The sequence below is a fragment of the Macrobrachium nipponense genome, chromosome 47, assembly GCF_015104395.2.
Source record: "Macrobrachium nipponense isolate FS-2020 chromosome 47, ASM1510439v2, whole genome shotgun sequence".
Lineage (NCBI taxonomy): Eukaryota > Metazoa > Arthropoda > Malacostraca > Decapoda > Palaemonidae > Macrobrachium > Macrobrachium nipponense.
In genome coordinates, this window is record NC_087222.1 from 27,269,779 (window position 1) to 27,291,473 (window position 21,695).

General features: G+C 39.2%; 1 protein-coding gene across 1 annotated transcript in view; it reads left to right on the forward strand.

Moving 5' to 3' along the window:
* Positions 1-210: 210 nt before the first annotated feature.
* Positions 211-21,695, forward strand: part of LOC135204821 (F-box/LRR-repeat protein 16-like) — a 68,343-nt gene continuing 46,858 nt past the window's right edge. Inside the window, exon 1 of the mRNA XM_064235014.1 lies at positions 211-2,722. Coding sequence (XP_064091084.1) covers positions 1,423-2,722 — 1,300 coding nt within the window. The 5' untranslated portion in view covers positions 211-1,422. The remainder of the gene's footprint in view (positions 2,723-21,695) is intronic.

Below are 21,695 nucleotides of genomic sequence, written 5' to 3' on the forward strand. Positions count from 1 at the left end.
TGACAGTTGAACCCGACAAGTCTAACGTCTACCGCGCGTGTCTCTCTCTCTCTCTCTCTCTCTCTCTCTCTCTCTCCCGGGGGGCGGGAGGGGAGCGCCTCCCCTCCTCTCTTTCTCTCCCTCTCTCTCTCTTCTTTAGCCCCTCCCCTTTCTCCTCCTTCTCCTCCTCCTCCTCCTCCCTCCATCTTTCTCCACCTCTCCAACACCAACACAAAACAGTCCATCGCTAGCCAGCCCAAGGCTCGCTCGCTAAATCAAACCCCTCGTCGACGCGCCGCTCTCTCTCTCTATCTCCCTCTCTCCCCCCGCCCCAAATCTTCCGTCGTCCTCAGCGCCCGACGCCGCCGCTCCCGCCGTAGGGCGTGCTCCCCACCAAGCGTGTCCTTAGGGCGTCAGTCCCTCGCTCCAGAAGGGCGTGAAACGTCATGATTGTGCAGAGGAAATAGGCAGGGTTGTGTCTGTGTCGATACTGCCGGAGAATTATTGTTTTTTTTTTTTTTTGGTATACGTGTTTGTGGGCGTCGTGGGGGCGCTGGTCTGTAGTTCCAGGGCTCTGGAAGACCTGCAGAAGAAGGAGAAGGAGGAGGAGGAGACAAGGGCGTGTTTTTGTGTCCGTGCGCGCGTGTGTGTCCGTCCGTGCGTTCTCTGTGGAAGATGTGAGGGGCCGTGGATGTGTCCATGTATACCATTTTGCTCAGCGAGTCCAAACTGAGACCTTAAAAATCAGTGGTGGTTTGAGTCGTGTTTTCTGTTTTATATATTCTGGAAAATTAAACCTGTTGGCGTGGCTTCTGAAATGGCCCAAGATGTCGTGAGTGGTCTTGATTCCCGAAGGTTTACGGTTTTCGTGGCAGTTTTTTGAAAAAAAAAAAGAAAAGACACCAGAAAGAGTCAATAGAGTGATTGGGTTTTTGTGTCGGAAATCGGGAAATATCGGAGCCGCGTCCTTATGACCGCACCGTAAAAGCAGTAGTGCCACGGCACGCCCTGCAGAGTGCCGTTATACTCCCTTGCCCTATACACAGTTCCAGCCACAGTGCCGTTGGTCCCTCGTCCTATACACAGTGGTATATATTCGCTCTCCGCCCGCCGCCGCCATCGCTCTCTAGCGGCCGCCCAGGGATGTGGGGCTTCGAGGCCAAAGGGCCCCGGGCTTCCAACTCGACCGTCAACGACGCCACCATGAGAGGACATGGCGGCTGGCGCCTCCTGCTGCCTCTGCTCCTGCTTAAACTGTGGCGTCTCTAGCTTGGCTCTGGAGGACGAGGGAGCAGCAGCAGAAGGTAGACAGCAGAAGCAGCAGCCATCATTGGTCGGAAAGGCAGCGGCGTTCGCTGCTGAAGGAGCAGCAGCAGCAGCAGCAGACGAAGGAGGAGGAGGGCGTGGGCGCGGAAAGACAGCAGGCGGCCTCGCAGTCCGCCCATGTCCCTAACAGCCCAGGAAGTGGTGGAGCGCGCGGGCGTGGAGTTATCGAAGTGCATCACGGGCCTGGGTCTTCGCTCCCGTAGTAGGGACAAGGAAGGGCGTAGCAGTAGCGACTCCGCTGGGGGAGGAGGCCCGGCGGCTTCTTCAGCAGGCGCCGGTAGCAGCAGCAGCGCAGCAGCAGCAGGAGGAGGAGGAGGGGTAGGGATAGGAGGGTCGTCTCCCGTAGGAGGCGCAGGAGGAGGAGGAGGAGGAGCTGGTGCCCTCGACACCAGCAGCAGCAAGATGGGGTCTGTCCGGAGACCGGGTGTCATGGAGAAGGTGGCGAACGTCCTCTGCGGCAACAGCGTGGCCGCAAGCGGCCTCGTCAACGGGAAGACCAAAGGGGACAAGCCCCTCCCGCCGGAGAAACCCAGTCGTTTCCTGCTGGGGAAAGTTCGCAACGGGACGACGGCGACTTCGGCGGCCTCGTCTAACCCGGTGGTCCCTTACAACGGCCACCACCACCACCACCACCACCACCACCAGCATCAGCAGCAAGGGGGGTCGCCGCGCCCCATGCACAGGGCCAACCACCGGTCGCCCTCGCACCTCCTGAGGGGCCACCGGTACCTGACGTGGGACGAGCTGATCCGAGACGAGACGTTCCTGGACAAGCTCTTCTCGTACTTCACGCCCATCGAGCGGACGGTGCTGGCTCAGGTGTGTCTGCGGTGGCGGGCGGTGCTGTACCAGCCGCGCTTCTGGCACGGCATCCGCCCCGTCCTGAACTGCCGCGAGATGCGGCACAACAACGTCGAGTTCACGACGGACATGCGTCGCCGCTTCTACGTGTCGGTGCAGAAGCGCGGCTTCGACTCGCTCGTCCTCATGTGCGCCAACGACGAGGACCTGATGGACCTGGTGGCCAACTACGCCGTCAACCACACGAAGGCCCTGCGCTCCGTGGCCCTCCGGTGCTCCAACGTCTCCGACAAGGGCCTCGAGACGCTGCTCGACCACCTGAACGGCGTCTACCAACTCGAGCTGCAGGGCTGCAACGACGTCACGGAGGCCGGCCTGTGGGCGTGCCTCAACCCGAGGATCGTCTCCCTCAGCGTGGCGGACTGCATCAACGTGGCCGACGAGGCCGTGGGCGCCATCGCCCAGTTGCTGCCCTCGCTCTACGAGCTCAACCTGCAGGCGTACCACGTCACGGACGCCGCCCTCTCCTTCTTCAGTCCGCGACAGACGTCGACACTTTCCATCCTGAGGCTTCACTCCTGCTGGGAGCTCACCAATCATGCCATCGTCAACATAGGTCTGTTTCTTTCGTTTCTGTTCATCAATTTATCTGGTTGTCTATCTGCATTCATTCATTTTTCCGTTTGCTATTTCTTCTTCTGTTTCTCTATTTATTTGTGTATCTGTTTATTTAGTTCTCTATTTATCCACTTATTTATCAATATAAGTATATATATATATATATATATATATATATATATATATATATATATAGGTATATATATATACATAGGCTTTTTTAAGTAACCCCATACAATACAATAATACTAATGTGAGAGGAAAGGCCAGAGGTCATTGCAGGGTCTATACATCAGGGTCTCTCTCTCTCTCTCTCTCTCTCTCTCCTCTCTCTCTCTCTCTCAGAAGCGGTAATGAAAGGTAAAATTGCACGAAATCACGTTCAGTGTTTGAACGTCTGTTTATAAATAATACTGCAACATATATATGAAACATATATATTTTATAGCTATATTATAAATATACATATATATTTCAATATATTAATTTGAATATGGCCAAGTCAAACAAATATTGTCTATATTAAAACCAAGTTACTCTAGTTTGCATTTGGGATACGTAAACTTGTAAATACTATTAGCCATGATAGAAATCGGGCCATAACCCCTGATTATTTCATATATCTCGTTATTTTATCCACATCTCTTCAATTCCTGCCAATAAATCCTCGTTATTTCACGTTATTCTCTTTTATTTAATCTACATTCATCGAATTTTTATGGCAAAATTGTTTCAGCGGAATGCGCTCATGGGCTCACGAGCGTTTGTTTACATATCGGAAACGTTCGCAAGAGATCGCTTCTAGAAACGTCAAAATCAGCTGATGTCTCTCTCTCTCGGTAGCTGGGTGGACGAGGTGACTGTCTACCTACTGCTTCGCACGCAATGGGCGTAGGTTCGAATCCTGGCTGGGTTAGAGTAAATTGGAGGTTGAGGGTAGATATATATATATGTATATATATATATATATATATATCTATATATATATATATATATATATATATGTATATATAATCACTACTTATCAACATAATACATGAAAATAACTTACCCTACAAGAATACAGGTCAAACAAGTGCTCTAGATACGCTCAAAACACAAAATCGCATCTTCAAATTGTTCCTTAATGGGCCAAGCAGGCAGGGGGCGCCTGTCATTCCTCCATTGAGACATATGACTCCGTGGGCATGGGCGTGGACGCCCCCCCCCACCGCCCCCGCGCACGTTTTCACGCGCGCGCATGCGTCGTGGGCGTGGTTTCGCTATTACGAATTCGGGTGCTGGATTTCGTTGGTAAATGTTTGGGCCGGATGTTCGATGAATTAGCGTAGGATAAAGATATTGTGGTGGGTGGGACACCTCTCTCTCTCCCTCTCTCTCTCTCTCTCTTCCCTGGTTTTGCTTAAGGGTACAAAGAGAGAGCCAGTGAGAGTTTGAGTTAAATGAGAGAGAGCACGAAAATCTCTCTCTCTCTCTCTCTCTCTCTCTCTCTCTCTCTCTCAGTGTTCTGGATTCTAAAATGATGTAATATATACGTTGGAAAATTCACAGTATTTCTCCTCATTTAGGAATAAAAAATTACCATATTTCTCTCTCTCTCTCTCTCTCTCTCTCTCTCTCTCTCTCTCTCTCTCTCTCTCTCTCAGTTTTCTGGATTCTAAAATGATATAATGATATAATATATACGTTGGAAATTCACTATATTTCACCTCATTTAGGAACAATAATGGCCATATTCTCTCTCTCTCTCTCTCTCTCTCTCTCTCTCTCTCTCTCTCTCTCAGTGTTCCGGATTCTAAAATGATATAATATATACGTTGGAAAATTCACAATATTTCACCTCATTTAGAAATAAAAAATGACCACATTTCTCTCTCTCTCTCTCTCTCTCTCTCTCTCTCTCTCTCTCTCTCTCTCTCTCTCTCTCAGTCTCCTGGATTCTAAAATGATATAATATATACGTTGGAAAATTCACTATATTTCACCTCATTTAGGAATAAAAAAAATGACCACATTTCTCTCTCTCTCTCTCTCTCTCTCTCTCTCTCTCTCTCTCTCTCTCTCTCTCTCTCTCTCTCTCATACGTCTTCGTACCCCCGACAAAGTTGAAATGAATCGGGCATCGAAGAATGCCCCGTGTTTACTCACGGTCATAATATGTAATCTCGTCTTTGGCACGCCCCAGAGATGCTATGTCCGATGCCCCGTGGGTATCTGGGTACTAATTGAATCGACACAGGAGATGTATTTGACAAGTTTGGCTTTGCAGTTTGTTTGTTTGTTTTCAGATTGTGTGTGCGTGGTTATCTGTCTTGCGTATATGTATATTTATGTATTTACGTTTTTAAATTTATAATTACTTATTTAAGTATGTGAGTTTTTGTGTGTTTAAGATTGTGTATGTCAAGTGTGTGTTTATGTACGTTTTAACATTCATTGTTTGTGTTTTGAGGTGTGCTTTGTGTGTGTGTGTGTAATTTGGGAGTATTTGTAGAGCTTTGTGCATGTTCTAGATTGTGTATGTATGCATGTCTGTTTACCGTGTGTGTGTGTGTGTGTACTTATGTACGTTGTTATATTTATTTCTTTGTGTTTTTAGATTTTTAATTTGTGTTTTTTTTATTTTCTCTAAGTTTTTTTACTTAGAGTTACCCTGAATTATTATTGTTATTATTATTATTATTTTTTTTTCTTTCTTTTTTTTTTTTTGCTCTATCACAGTCCTCCAATTCGACAGGGTGGTATTTATAGTGTGGGGTTCCGGGTTGCATCCTGCCTCCTTAGGAGTTCAACACTTTTCTTACTATGTGCACCGTTTCTAGGATCACACTTCTGCATGAGTCCTGGAGCTACTTCAGCGTCTAGTTTTTCTAAGATTCCTTTTCAGGGATCTTGGGATCGTGCTTAGTGCTCCTATGATTATGGGTGCGATTTCCACTGGCATATCCCATATCCTTCTTATTTCCATTTTCAGATCTTGATACTTATCCATTTTTTCCTTCAACTCTGGTGTCCCATGGTATTGCGACATCAATGAGTGATACTTTCTTCTTGACTTTGTCAAGCAACGTCACGTCTGGTCTATTTGCACGTATCACCCTATCCGTTCTGATACCATAGTCCCAGAGGATCTTTGCCTGAATCGTTTTTCTATCACTCCCTCAGGTTGGTGCTCGTACACTTATTACTGCAAGGTAGCTGATGTTTCTTGCACAGGCTCCAGTGGAGGGCTTTTGCCACTGAATCATGCCTCTTTTTGTACTGGTTCTGTGCAAGTGCCGGGCATTCGCTTGCTATGTGGTTTATGGTTTCATTTTTCGTATTGTACTTCCTACATATGGGAGAGATGTTATTTCCGTCTATCGTTCTTTGAACATATCTGGTTCTTAGGGCCTGATCTTGTGCCGCTGTTATCATTCCTTCAGTTTCCTTCTTTGTAGCTCCTCCCCTCAGTTAGCCATTGCCATGTGTCATCGCTGGCTAGTTCTTTAGTCTGTCTCATGCATTGGTTTGTTGTGCCAGTCCTCTGTTCTGTCTGTCATTCTCCTGTCTCTGTATATTTCTGGGTCTTCGTCTACCTTTACTAGTCCTTCTTCCCATGCACTCTTTAGCCACTTGTCTTCACTGGTTTTCAGATATTGCCCCAGTGCTCTGTTTTCGATGTTGACGCTGTCCTCTATACTTAGTAGTCCTCTCCCTCCTTCCTTTCGTGTTATGTATAGTCTGTCCGTATTTGCTCTTGGGTGAGTGCTTTGTGTATTGTCATATGTTTCCTGTTTTCTGATCTATGCTGCGGAGTTCTGCCTTCGTCCATTCCACTATTCCTGCGCTGTATCTGATTACTGGCACTGCCCATGTGTTTATGGCTTTTATCATATTTCCGGCGTTGAGTTTTGACTTGAGTATCGCCTTGAGTCTCTGCATATATTCTTTCCTGATCGTGTCCTTTATCTCTTGGTGTTTTATTATTCTCCTCCTTCCATTATTCCCAGGTATTTGTATCCTGTCTCATCTATGTGTTTGATGTTGCTCCCCCTCTGGTAGCTTTATCCCTTCAGTTCTCGTTACTTTGCTTTTTGTATGTTGACTAAGGCGCATTTTTCTATTCCAAACTCCATCCTGATGTCCCCAGATACAATCCTTACAGTCTGGATTAGGGTATCTATTTCCTTGATGCTCTTACCATACAGCTTGATGTGTTCGTCCATGAAGAAATCAGATGGTTGGATTCTGTTGCCAAATCTTTTATTTCTTGAGTTGGTACCCTGGCATCATCTTCTGTAGTACTTTTGTCATGGGAATCATGGCTACCACGAAGAGTAGTGGGGACAGTGAGTCGCCCTGGAAGATCCCTCTCCTGATATTAACCTCTGCTAGTCTTATTCCAGAGCTTGTAAGTATTGTATTCCAGTTGCGCATTGTATTTTTGAGGAAGCTGATGGTATTTTCCTCTGCCCCATATATTTTCAGGCATTCTATTAGCCATGTGTGTGGTATCATCGTCGAAAAGGCTTTCTTATAGTCTATCCATGCCATGCTTAGGTTGGTTTTCCTTCTCTTACTGTTCTTCATTACCATTTTGTCTATCAGGAGCTGGTCTTTGTGCCCCTACACTTCCTTCTGCAGCCTTTGTTGTTGGTGGGGGATGGTGTTTGTCTCCCTAGGTAGTTGTATAGCCTTTCACTGATGATACCTGTTAGTAACTTCCACATTATTGGTAGGCAGGTGATAGGCCTGTAGTTACTGGCTATATTTCCCTTACTCTTGTCTTTTTGTACTAAGGATGTTCTTCCTGTGGTCATCCATTTGGTGCTTGGTGATTTGAGATACAATGCTGGAGTTGTTCTGCTATTCGCGGGTGTAGGGCCTTGAAGTTTTTGAGCCAGTATCCATGGACTTCATCGGGACCTGGGGCTTTCCAGTTTGGCATTTTCTTTAGTTGGTGTCTGACTGTGTCTGTCGTGATGTCTGTGAATCTTTGTTTTATTCTCCCTGTTTCTTCTTCCTTGACTTCCTGGAGCCATGTTGCATGTTTGTTGTGTGATACCGGATTGCTCCATATGTTTTCCCAGAGTCTCTTACTTGGTTCGGCTTCAGGAATTTCTGGGTGGTGTCTTCCCCTCTTAGTTGGCTGTATAGTCCTTTTCTGGTTGGTTCCGAATAGTTTGTTCTGTTGGTATCCCTTATTCCTGTTCTGATCGTTGGATCTTATGTGCTTTGGCCTTAAGCCTCTGTTTTACATCTTCTATTGTGTTGTTTAATCCCCTCTCTTGTACTTTGTATTTCTCGTTGAGTTCCTCCCTTGTTTTCTTGCTTCTTACCTTTTTTTCTGCCATCTCTTTCAGTTTACTCAAGTCAGATCTCATCACCGTGATTTGCTTTTCCAGTCGCCTTTTCCAAGAGATTGCTGTTTTGGTTTCTGTTGGGTTGGTTGTGCTGGTGGTGTTGGTGTTCGAATCCCATCAGTTCTGCTACTAATCTTGCTCCTGCATATGTCAAGTTATTTGTTTCTGTGATACTGGTGGTCTGTATTATGCCCATTATTTCATTGACCTCACTTGTTTTCTCCCTTAATTTCTTGGTGATTATTATTATTATTATTATTATTATTATTATTATTATTATTATTATTATTATTATTATTATTATTATTCAATATACTGAGAGAATTCAAATACTTTCTTTTACTTTTACTTTTTATGTTTAACATAATTTTAGAATTTTGTGTGTGTGTGTGTTTTTTTTTTTATAGAATTGGATCATGGGTCAGTGACCTGACCTGACCTATGTATAGGTCGCTTTGGTGGAACTTACTGTCTTGCCCCTGCCTAATATTACTGTCATTTTTGGCTGTGTGGGCACAACAATAATAATAATAATAATAATAATAATAATAATAATAATAATAATAATAATAATAATAATAATAATAATAATAATAATAATAATAATAATAAAACTAATAATAATAAGAAAAATGAAATAAAAATAATAAAAAGATAACAATATACCAAAACATTCATTACCCCAACAGGAATAAAAAAAAATCAAATAAAAAAAAGCGAAGAAAAAAACGACAGGAAAATAAAAAAAAATTAACACGAAATTACAGGAAAAAAAGTACTATTATTTGTTGCAATAAAATACTCCATTAAATTCAAATTCACAGCGGGTTCATTTTTTAGCAGTTTTGGGTACGCCAAGCTAGGGCACTGACCCCGTGCCCAGAAATAGGTCAAGGATCAAGATATTATTATTATTATTATTATTATTATTATTATTATTATTATTATTATTATTAACCCCCAAACATTAAAAAAACCAGCTTAAAACCACATTCAGAAATAAAACTAGGAAATCGCCCTGTCAAACCAGTTAAAAAACAATTAATATGCAGAAAAAACCTTCATAAAAACCTATTTAAAACCATAGAAAATAAACCAATCTTACATTGCCATGTTTATACCAACTTCATGTAAGCCATAAAACCACAGACAGTATTTCCCTGTCTTTGCAGTCAAAACAGTTTTTGAAAAAACCAAGACATTTAAATAAAAAAAAACTTTGCAATCCATTTAAAACCAATTTTAAACAAACTACCTTATTTTAAAGGCAAGTTTAAGCCAACTTCCTTATTCTAGAAACAAGTTTACATAAATTTTCTAATTTTAAAAGCAAGTTTAAACCAACTACCTTATTTTAAAACCAAATTTAAACCAACCTCCTTATTTTGAAACCAAGTTTAAACCAACTTCATTTTTAAAAACTAATTTTAAACCAATTTTCCTTATTTTAAAACCAAGTTTACTTATACTTGAGCCTTTTTCCTCTTCGGTTCGGAAATGGAAACGAGAGAGAGAGAGAGAGAGAGAGAGAGAGAGAGAGAGAGAGAGAGAGAGAGAGAGAGAGCAACTGTATGATTACTTGAAAACATAAGTTGGTGTTTTCTGATTTAATTTTTTTTATTATTTTTAGATTTAAATTTAGGAATTTATTTATTTATTTTTTGGTGTGTGTGGGCTTTAGGAACTCTCTCTCTCTTCCTCTCCTCTCTCTCTCTCTCTCTCTCTCGACCCCACTCTTCCTCCTTCTCTTCTCTCTCTCTCTCTCTCGTGAAATGTGATGTTACGCTACCCTAGAGTTGCATTATAATCGAGAATATATTTTGCATTCTTTGATAATGAAGATATCGTGGCTTTGAGGGGGAGAGAGAGAGAGAGACCTTTCCCCAGAATAGCAACCACGCAAGATATCGTAATCAAAATGAATTATTAAAATCGTGTATAAAGAGCTTGCAAACACAAGGTCGAAAGTCCTATTGTCTTGGAAAGGAGTTTAGATCTTATGGTTTATTTTTGCTATTGATTAATTTGTGTGACATATATATATATATATTAATATATAATTAATATTATATATATTAATAATATATAGATATATATTCAAGTGTTCAGAGCACAGATCAAAATTTTCAGCCAAGTTCTAAGAGAGAGAGAGAGAGAGAGAGAGAGAGAGAGAGAGAGAGAGAGAGAGAGGACTTTGACATTTGTATTCCATAGTGACCCACATTCTCTCTCTCTCTCTTCTCTCTCTCTCTCTCTCTCTCTCTCTCATATAGCAGCGTAAAGATATTACTTGGAACTTGGCTGAAATTGATTTTTCTGTCCCACACAAACAGCTATCTTAACTCTCTCTCTCTCTCTCTCTCTCTCTCTCTCTCTCTCTCTCTCTCTCTCCCTGACAGAATATCCTAATCTTCTTCAGAATTAAGCCACAAAAGGATTACCTCTGTGTATATAACCCATCTTTCGAGGGATCCCCAACATCCTATTGATACGAATAGATTAGGATGCCATCCTGCGTAGGCATATTATCAGCCCATAGGACTTTAGGGATATACTTTACCCGGAGAGATGGGTTGGTAATAGATTGGTAATAGATTAGGATCTTTTTTTCTTTCGTCGTAATAGATTGGTAATAGATTAGGACATTTTTTCTTTCGTCGTAATAGATTGGTAATAGATTAAGACCTTTTTTTATTGTGTCGTAATAGATTGGTAATAGATTTGGACATTTTTTTCTCTCGTCGTAATAGGTTTGCAATAGATTGGTAATAGATTAGGACATTTTTTTCTCTCGTCGTAATAGGTTTGCAATAGATTGGTAATAGATTAGGACATTTTTTCTTTCGTCGTAATGGATTGGGACCTTTTTTTATATTGTCGTAATAGATTGGTAATAGATTAAGACCTTTTTTTCTTTCGTCGTAATAGATTGGCAATAAGTTGGTAATAGATTAGGACATTTTTTCTTTCGTCGTAATAGATTGGTAATAGATTAAGACCTTTTTTTATTTTGTCGTAATAGATTGGTAATAGAATTGGACCTTTTTTTCTTTCGCCGTAATAGATTGGCAATAGATTGGTAATAGATTAAGACATTTTTTCTCTCGTCGTAATAGGTTGGCGATAGATTGATAATAGATTAGGACATTTTTTTCTTTCGACGTAATAGATCGGTAATAGATTGGGACTTTTTTTTCTTTCGTCGTAATAGATTGGTAATAGATTATGGACTTTTTCTCTCGTTTTGTCGAAGCTGTATTCCATATTCTTTGTCTGATTTTATCACGTTTTTTTGTTTTGTTTTTCATTCACGTTCGAAAAAGGGAATGACAGGAATTGTGGGTAACTGGTCCTTCATCAGAAGAAGTGTGGTTCCACGTCTTTGCGATGTGAGGAGAGAGAGAGAGAGAGAGAGAGAGAGAGAGGTATACACACGAATCTCCATCCATCCATTCTACCCGAAGACGTCCTCCTCACTGATTCTCCCATTCTCCTCACTGATTCTCGTCCATTCCCTTGTGCTACGATGCACCAACGCCCTTGGGGCCTGAGGCCAAAGGGCCTGTCTCTCCTGAAGGCTTTAGGGAAAGGGGGGGGAGCGGGGTGTTCTGGTGGCGAAAAAAATCAATGGACGCACGTGGGCCTGGAGATGTGTGCGTGTATACGTGTGTGTATTTCTGATGTCTGTGTACGCCTATACTACACAGGTCAGTGTACTTGTGACGTTTCTTGCGTAGGACTTAAGCGTATCTAACTGTCTATAGAGAGAGAGAGAGAGAGAGAGAGAGAGAGAGAGAGAGAGAGAGAAATTTATGAACAACAGGAAGTTAGACGAAGCAACGTTGAACCGGATATTCGTCCTTACATTGACAAGTGGATTACGTAGGGAGAGAGAGAGAGAGAGAGAGAGAGAGAGAGAGACTTGAAGATGTATATAGATGCGTCATAATGATGTGTAGTATACAGAGATAGAAAACAATTCAACCAGCAGATGCAGCGAAGAGAGAGAGAGAGAGAGAGCAATAACAGCGCTTCGATCTCTCATCTTTAATTCATTGACAAGGATTGGGGGGGATTGGGAGGGGTCTGGAGAGAGAGAGAGAGAGAGAGAGAGAAGGGGGGTGGAGGGTAAGAGAGAGAGAGAGAGAGGGGTGGGGCTGGGGAGGGATGGCGAGTAGGGGGGGTGTCGCTTTGTATTTGGCAGCTACCACAAAAATATGAATTCTTATGCTCAATTTATATATATAAATATATATACATATACCGGTAAACATATCTGTCAATATATACATTTATGTTCATATATACGTTCATAAATATTCTTATAAAAGTTTTTTTGTATACATATATATATATACACATACATATATATTGTCGAGTTTCACGCTGTACCCTGTCACTCCCCTGCTATTCTCCAACCGCAAAAACCACATTACCCTCTTATTCCTAATGTACTATAAGGCTTTAAAAGAGCTTCATGGAGAGAAAGAGAGAGAGAGAGAGAGAGAATGAAGTTTAGCTCGTCGAGGGTTAGTAATTTACTTTTCAAATGGTAACATAGGATATGGGACTGCGTTGGTCTTAATGTAGCCAATAGGATGAGTTGTTTCAGATTTCCTGATTGGGCACCAAATAGCCAATGAGATTCGCTGTTTCAAAGTTCTTGACTGTTCACCAAATAGCCAATAGGATACGCTGTTTCAAAAGTAGCTAGTGGTATACCCTTTTTTCTGGACTTCTTAAGGCTTTCTGGCCTCAATGTGACCCCTTTGAGAGAGAGAGAGAGAGAGAGAGATTATAAATTACAAACGAAAATGATCAGTACTTCCTCTGAATTAAGATAGACCCTCGAAGTTGTAACCTCTCTCTCTCTCTCTCTCTCTCTCTCTCTCTCTCTCCCCCCCGCCCCCCTCTTCTCTATCTCTCTCCCTCTCTCTCCCTCCTCTCTCTCTTCCCCCCGCCTTCTCCTCTCTCTTCCTCTCTCTCTCTAAACTCTCTTCTCTTGGAAATGAAAAAAAGACAACATACCAGAACAGGAAAGAGACATGGGAAAATCCTTATTATTACCAATATTAAATGAAGGAGAAAACACGCAAACCATCATAGTGATGAATGCGAGGGTTTAGTTACGAGTAACTCAAAAAGAAAAATAGAGTACTTAGAAGAACTAACCCAAATTGAAAAGAAAAATAGATATAAGAATATAAGTGAAACCTGGTATTCCCAGAGACTGGGAATGATGATCAAATAAAAAGGTTTCAAACTTATAGATCAGATAGAAAAAATAGGAATCAAGGGGGAACCGCAATATATGGGAAGACAAAAAACAACAAGGAAAAATATATGAGAAATATAGTAACTCAGAATGTGAACTAATAGCGGTAGAATTTGAATCTGAAAAATTAATGAACGTAGTAATATATAGAACCTCCTAATACTAAAGAGTTTGACTTAATAATAGAAAATTGGATGAATATATGTAGAAATCACAAGGACTGGACTATTTCCGCCTATCTGGGAGACTTCAACTTTACCTTTCCGTGAGACTGGGAAAGAACGAATAGGATATTGTGGATGTACTTATACATATAAAAAAAGAGAGTAATAGTAGTGCAGAATAAGAGGCAATTCGAAAAGCTATTAGATATGCTACTAGAATACAACATTCAACAAATAAATCACCTGCCAACAAGAAAGGAAAATACTTTAGACCTAGTATTTGTGAACGAGATGAATTATGTTAAAGAAATAATAGTTTATAATGCGAGTATTTCAGACCATAATGTCATAGAATTAACAGTCCATTCCAAAGCAAGTGAAAACAGAGATAAGCAAGAAATGAAAAAAGTGGGAAGGATATGGAAAATACAACTTCTACAGTAAAAATATAAAATGGTCAGAAATAAATGAAGAATTAAACAAAGATTGGGATAATATTTTCGTAAGTGATGACATAAAGGTAAATACGGAGATATTATATAAAATATTAGAGAAAATAGTGGATAAATATATACCGAAGAAGAAAAGTAAACATCAGTCATGCATACCAAGAGACAGAAGGATCTTGTTCCAGAAAATCAGAAAAGGGGAAAAAAGGTCTAACAAAAAAAAAAAAATGCATGGAAAGTTATAGAACTAAAAAGTAAGATAGAAAATGCAGAACAAAAGATTATACAATCAAAAGAAAATGAAAAACGGGACACTTGGAAGAAAAAACCCTATTAAATATCAAGCAAAATCCCAAACTATTATACTCATATGCGAAGAAGATGAATAAAAGAAGATAGAAATAGGCCCTCTAAGAATTGAAGGGAGATTAACGAATGAAAAAAAGGAAATTTGCAACATACTGGCAGAACGATATAAGAGAGAATTCACCCTAGAAATAGATAATGGAAGATAATGATATAGAAGTAAGGGATGAAAATAGTGAATATTTAGCTGACATAGATATTAATGAAAGCTGATATTGTGCAGGCTATTAATGAAATTAAAAATGGAGCTGCTGCAGGGCCTGATGGATTGTTCCTGCTATTTTGTTAAAGAAAGTAGTTCATTCTATCGCAAAGCCACTTGCAATATTATTAAGACAAAGTGTAGATACAGGCAAGATTTATGATGAGCACAATTAGCATATCTTACCCCTACTTTCAAAAGTGGATCAAGACTAGAGGCAAGTAATTATAGGCCTGTGAGTCTAACATCACATATTATGAAAGTGTATGAAGGGTAATGAAGAAAAATATTATGAAACATTTAATAAAAAATAATTTGTTAATAAAGGACAACATGGTTTCGTACCCGGAAAAAGTACACAAACCCAACGTTAGTCCACCGTGAGAACATATTCAAAAATATGAAAAGCGGAAATGAAACAGATGTGGTTTATTTAGACTTTGCAAAAGCTTTTGATAAAGTAGACCATAGTATATTAGCGAAGAAAATTAGAAAACACAATATCGTGGATAAAGTAGGAAGATGGTTAAAAGAATTTTTAAACACAACAGAAAACAGATAGTATTGCAAACGACGAGAAATCGGATGAAGCCAAGGTAATATCCGGTGTGCCGCAATGGTACGGTGTTAGCTGCAATACTGTTTGTTATTATGATTGAAGACATAGACAATAATTTTTAAGGATTCGGTAGTGAGTAGTTTCGCAGATGACACAAGAATAAGTAGAGAAATTACTTGTGATGAAGATAGGAACGCTCTACAAAGAGACCTTAACAAAGTATATGATTGGGCAGAGGTAAATAGGATGGTATTTAACTCTGATAAATTTGAATCAATAAAATTATGGAGACAGAGAAAGAAAGCTATATGCATATAAGGGACCTAATAATGAGACAATCACAAATAAGGAAGCAGTTAAAGACCTTGGTGTGATGATGAATAGGAACATGTTATGCAATGATCAAATAGCAACTCTGTTGGGCAAATGTAAAGCAAAATGGGAATGTTGTTACGCACTTCAAAACAAGAAAAGCTGAACACATGATTATGCTTATAATAAAAACATATGTTTCGTAGTCCACTTGAATATTGCAATATGATATGGTACCCACACTATCAAAAGGATATTGCACAAATAGAGAGTGTACAAAGGTCCTTTACAGCTAGAATAGAAGAAGTTAAAGACCTTGACTACTGGGAAAGACTACAATTCTTAAAATTATATAGTCTAGAAAGGAGAAGAGAACGCTACATGATAATTCAGGCATGAAACAGATAGAAGGAATAGCAGAAAATATCATGGAACTAAAAATATCAGAAAGAGCAAAGCAGAGGTAGATTAATAGTGCCCAAAACTATACCAGGAAAAATAAGGAAAGCACACAGGACATTAATCCACTACGCACCAGCATCGATAATGCAGCGTCTATTCAATGCGTTGCCAGCTCATCTGAGGAATATATCAGGAGTGAGCGTAGATGTGTGTAAGAATAAGCTCGACAAATATCTAAACTGCATCCCAGACCATCCAAGATTGGAAGATGCAAAATATACCGGAAGATGTACTAGCAACTCTCTGGTAGACATTAGAGGTGCCTCACACTGAGGGACCTGGGGCAACCCGAACAAGATGTAAGGTCTGTAAGGTAAGGTCTCTCTCGGAAAAAGTACACAAACCCAACTGTTAGTCCACCGTGAGAACATATACAAAAGTATGAAAAACGGAAAAGAAACAGATGTGGTTTGCAAAAGCTTTTGACAAGGTAGACTATAATATATTGGCGAAGAAAATTAGAAAACATAATATAGTGGATAAAGTAGGAAGAGGGATAAAGAATTTTTACACAACAGAAAACAGATAGTTATTGCAAACGATGAGAAATCGGATGAAACGAAGGTAATATCCGGTGTGCCACAAGGTACGGTGTTAGCTGCATTACTGTTTGTTATTATGATTGCAGACATAGACAGTAATGTTAAGGACTCGATAGTGAGTAGTTTCGCCGATGACACAAGGATAAGTAGAGAAATTACTTGTGATGAAGATAGGAACGCTCTACAAAGAGACCTTAACAAAGTATATGATTGAGCAGAGGTAAATAGGATGGTATTAACTTTGATAAATTTGAATCAATAAATTATGGAGACAGAGAAGGAAAGCTATATGCATATAGGGGACCTAATAATGAGACAATCACAAATAAGGAAGCAGTTAAAGATCTTGGTGTTATGCTGAATAGGAACTTGTTATGCAATGATCAAATAGCAATTCTATTGGCAAAATTTAAAGCAAAAATGGGAATGTTGTTACGGCACTTCAAAACAAGAAAAACTGAACACATGATTATGCTTTATAAAACGTATGTTCGTAGTCCCCTTGAATATTGAAATATGATATGGTACCCACACTATCAAAAGGATATTGCACAAATAGAGAGTGTACAAAGGTCCTTTACAGCTAAAATAGAAGTTAGGGATCTTGACTACTGGGAAAGACTACAATTTTTAAAATTATATAGTCTAGAAAGGAGAAGAGAACGCTACATGATAATTCAAGCATGGAAACAGATTAGAAGGAATTGCCCAAAACATCATGGAGCTAAAAATATCAGAAAGAGCAAGCAGAGGTAGATTAATATTGTCCAAAGCTATACCAGGAAAACTAAGGAAAGCACACAGGACATTAATCCACTACGCACCAGCATCGATAATGCAGCGTCTATTCAATGCGTTGCCAGCTCATCTGAGGAATGTATCAGGAGTGAGCGTAGATGTGTTTAAGAATAAGCTCGACAAATATCTAAGCTGCATCCCAGACCATCCAAGACTGGAAGATGCAAAATATACCGGAAGATGTACTAGCAACTCTCTGGTAGACATTAGAGGTGCCTCACACTGAGGGACCTGGGGCAACCCGAACAAGATGTAAGGTCTGTAAGGTAAGGTCTCTCTCTCTCTCTCTCTCTCTCTCTCTCTCTCTCTCTCTCTCTCTCTCTCTCTCTCTTGACAACATCCACAATAATAATAACATAACCTCTTTTATTTTTGCCACTTCTCTGTCACACTTCTGAATTTTTTCTTCCATGCTGAAATAGAACTTGTAAAATGGGCAGTTATACGAGACCTTACAGACCTTACAGACCTTACAGACCTTACATCTTGTTCGGGTTGCCCCAGGTCCCTCAGTGTGGAGGCACCTCTAATGTCTACCAGAGAGTTGCTAGTACATCTTCCGGTATATTTTGCATCTTCCAATCTTGGATGGTCTGGGATGCAGTTTAGATATTTGTCGAGCTTATTCTTAAACACATCTACGCTCACTCCTGATATATTCCTCAGATGAGCTGGCAACGCATTGAATAGACGCTGCATTATCGATGCTGGTGCGTAGTGGATTAATGTCCTGTGTGCTTTCCTTATTTTCCTGGTATAGTTTTGGGCACTATTAATCTACCTCTGCTTGCTCTTTCTGATATTTTTAGTTCCATGATATTTTCTGCTATTCCTTCTATCTGTTTCCATGCCTGAATTATCATGTAGCGTTCTCTTCTCCTTTCTAGAACTATATAATTTTAAGAATTGTAGTCTTTCCCAGTAGTCTAGGTCCTTAACTTCTTCTATTCTAGCTGTAAAGGACCTTTGTACACTCTCTATTTGTGCAATATCCTTTTGATAGTGTGGGTACCATATCATATTGCTATATTCAAGTGGACTACGAACATATGTTTTATAAAGCAATAATCATGTGTTCAGCTTTTCTTGTTTTGAAGTGCCTTAACAACATTCCCATTTTTGCTTTAACCTTTTTCCAACAGAGTTGCTATTTGATCATTGGCATAACAATGGTTCCTATTCATCAATCACACCAAGGTCTTAACTGCTTCCTTATTTGTGATGGTCTCATTATTAGGTCCCCTATATGCATATAGCTTTCTTTCTCTGTCTCCATAATTTATTGATTCAAATTTATCAGAGTTAAATACCATCCTATTTACCTCTGCCCAATCATATACTTTGTTAAGGTCTCTTTGTAGAGCGTTCCTATCTTCATCACAAGTAATTTCTCTACTTATCTTGTGTCATCTGCGAACTACTCACTACCGAATCCTTCACATTATTGTCTATGTCTTCAATCATAATAACAAAACAGTATTGCAGCTAACACCGTACCTTCGGCACACCGGATATTACCTTGACTTCATCGATTTCTCGTCGTTTGCAATAACTATCTGTTTTGTTCTGTGTGTAAAAATTCTTTTAACCATCTTCCTACTTTATCCACGATATTGTTTGTTTTCTAATTTTCTTCGCTAATATATTATGGTCTACTTTATCAAAAGCTTTTGCAAAGTCTAAATAAACCACATCTGTTTCATTTCCGCTTTTCATATTTTTTTTTTGAATATGTTCTCACGGTGGACTAACAGTTGGGTTTGTGTACTTTTCCGGGTACGAAACCATGTTGTCCTTTATTAAACAAATTATTTTTTATTAAATGTTTCATAATATTTTTCTTCATTACCCTTTCATACACTTTCATAATATGTGATGTTAGACTCACAGGCCTATAATTACTTGCCTCTAGTCTTGATCCACTTTTGAAAGTAGGGGTAATATTTGCTAATTTGTGCTCATCATAAATCTTGCCTGTATCTACACTTTGTCTTAATAATATTGCAAGTGGCTTTGCGATAGAATGAACTACTTTCTTTAACAATAGCAGGAATTCCATCAGGCCCTGCAGCAGCTCCATTTTTTAATTCATTTCATTAATAGCCTGCACAATATCAGCTTCATTAATATCTATGTCAGCTAAATATTCACTATTTTCATCCCTTACTTCTATCTTCATCTTCATTATCTTCATTATCTATTCTAGGGGTGAATTCTCTCTTATCTCGTTCTGCCAGTATGTTGCAAATTTCCTTTTTTTCATTCGTAATCTTCCCTTCAATTCTCAGAGGGCCTATTTCTATTCTTCTTTATTCATCTTCTTCGCATATGAGTATAATAGTTTGGGGTTTTGCTTGATATTTAATAGGGTTTTTTCTTCCAAGTCCCGTTTTTCATTTTCTTTTGATTGTATAATCTTTTGTTCTGCATTTTCCTATCTTACTTTTTAGTTCTATAACTTTCCATGCATTTTTTTTTGCAAGACCTTTTTTCCACTTTCTGATTTTCTGGAACAAGATCCTTCTGTCTCTTGGTATGCATTGAATGATGTTTATTTTTCTTCTTCGGTATATATTTTTCCACTATTTTCTCCAATATTTTATATAATATCTCCGTATTTACCCTTATGTCATCACTTACGATAATGTTATCCCAATCTTTGTTTAATTCTTCATTAATTTCTGACCATTTTATATTTTACTGTAGAAGTTGTATTTTCCTTATCCTTCCCACTTTTTCATTTCTTGCTTATCTCTATTTTCACTTGCTTTGGAATGAACTGTTAATTCTATGACATTATGGTCTGAAATACTCGCATTATAAACAAACTATTATTTCTTTAACATAATTCATCTCGTTCACAAATACTAGGTCCTAAAGTATTTCCTTTCTTGTTGGCAGGTGTTTATTTGTTGAATGTTGTATTCTAGTAGCATATCTAATAGCTTTTCAAATTGCCTCTTATCTTCTGCCACTACTATTACTCTCTTTTTATATGTATAAGTACAACCACAATCTCCTATTCGTTCTTTCCATTCTACGAAAGGAAAGTTGAAGTCACCAGATAGGAGAATAGTCCAGTCCTTGTGATTTCTACATATATCATCCAATTTTTTCAATTATTAAGTCAAACTCTTTCAGTATTAGGAGGTCATATATTACTATGTTTCATCAATTTTTCAGATTCAAATTCTACCGCTATTAGTTCACATTCTGAGTTACTATATTTCTCAGTATATTTTTTTTCCTTGTTTTTTGTCTTTCCCATATATTGCGGTTCCCCCTTGATTCCTATTTTTTTCTATCTGATCTATAAGTTTGGAACCCTTTTATTTGATCATCATTCCCAGTCTCTTGGGAATACCAGGTTTCACTTATATTCATTATATCTATTTTCTTTTCATTTTGGGTTAGTTCTTCTAAGTACTCTATTTTTCTTTTTGAGTTACTCGTAACTAAACACCCTGCGCATTTCATCACTATGAGGTTTGCGTGTTTTCTCCTTCATTTAATACTGGTAGTAATAAGGATTTTCCCATGTCTCTCCTGTTCGGTGATGTTGTTCTTTTTTTTTCATTTCCAGAAATTCTGACATTAAAAAATCCAACTTTTCCATAATATTTGATCTTCCTTCATCATAATTATTCATTTTGTGTCTGAATCTGCAATTTTTCTCCGTTTCTGCAATATCCTCTTGATAATAAATACAGTTATTATCTCTTGAGTAGAATTTCGGAGCTGATGCTTTGAAATTTTTTGCTGACACCTCTGCATATCTCATTGGTGGTTTGCTTTTTCTCTTTTACCTGATATTCTTGATTTCTCTCTTTATTTGTTTCTTTCTTATTTTTGGATTTTATTACTTGGTTGGTTATTTATTTGATTATGATTCATGGCTACAGGGTGCATATATTTGCATTTTTTGTCGAACTTACATCCTTTTCCTTCTTTTAGGTTTTTACATATTTTTGATGCAGATCTCTGCAATCATCCCCATATCCATCTAAGTATGCACATTTACCATATATTTCATAGTTTTTGACATATCTTAGGATGTTTGTAGTAACATCTTCTCCAAATCTGCAATTCCCTCTTTCAAAGGTTGCAGATTTTGTCTTTCTTGTCTATTTTTCCTCTTTCCCGTCATTGTATAGATCTGGGTAGAGCCTCTTCGGGATTGCTTTTCTGTTGTCATATCGTAATTTATTTTCTCGTAGGTATGCTGCTTATTGCCTCATCATGTAGTATCAATGAGTATCTCTGCATCCATAACTTTTATCTTGTTGCTTGTTTTCCTTATTTTTTTCTGTCATTTCATTTTGTTTACTTCTCTCCGTTTTCTCTTCCGTTTTCCTCTTCTTCTTCTTCTTCTCTTCTCTTCTTCTTCTTCCTTCCTATATGTGTTTACATTCAATCTTGATTTAATAACATTGTCTATCCATGATAGACATGTTGAACAAAAAATTCTTGTATCTTTTCTCAAATCTTGTATTACCT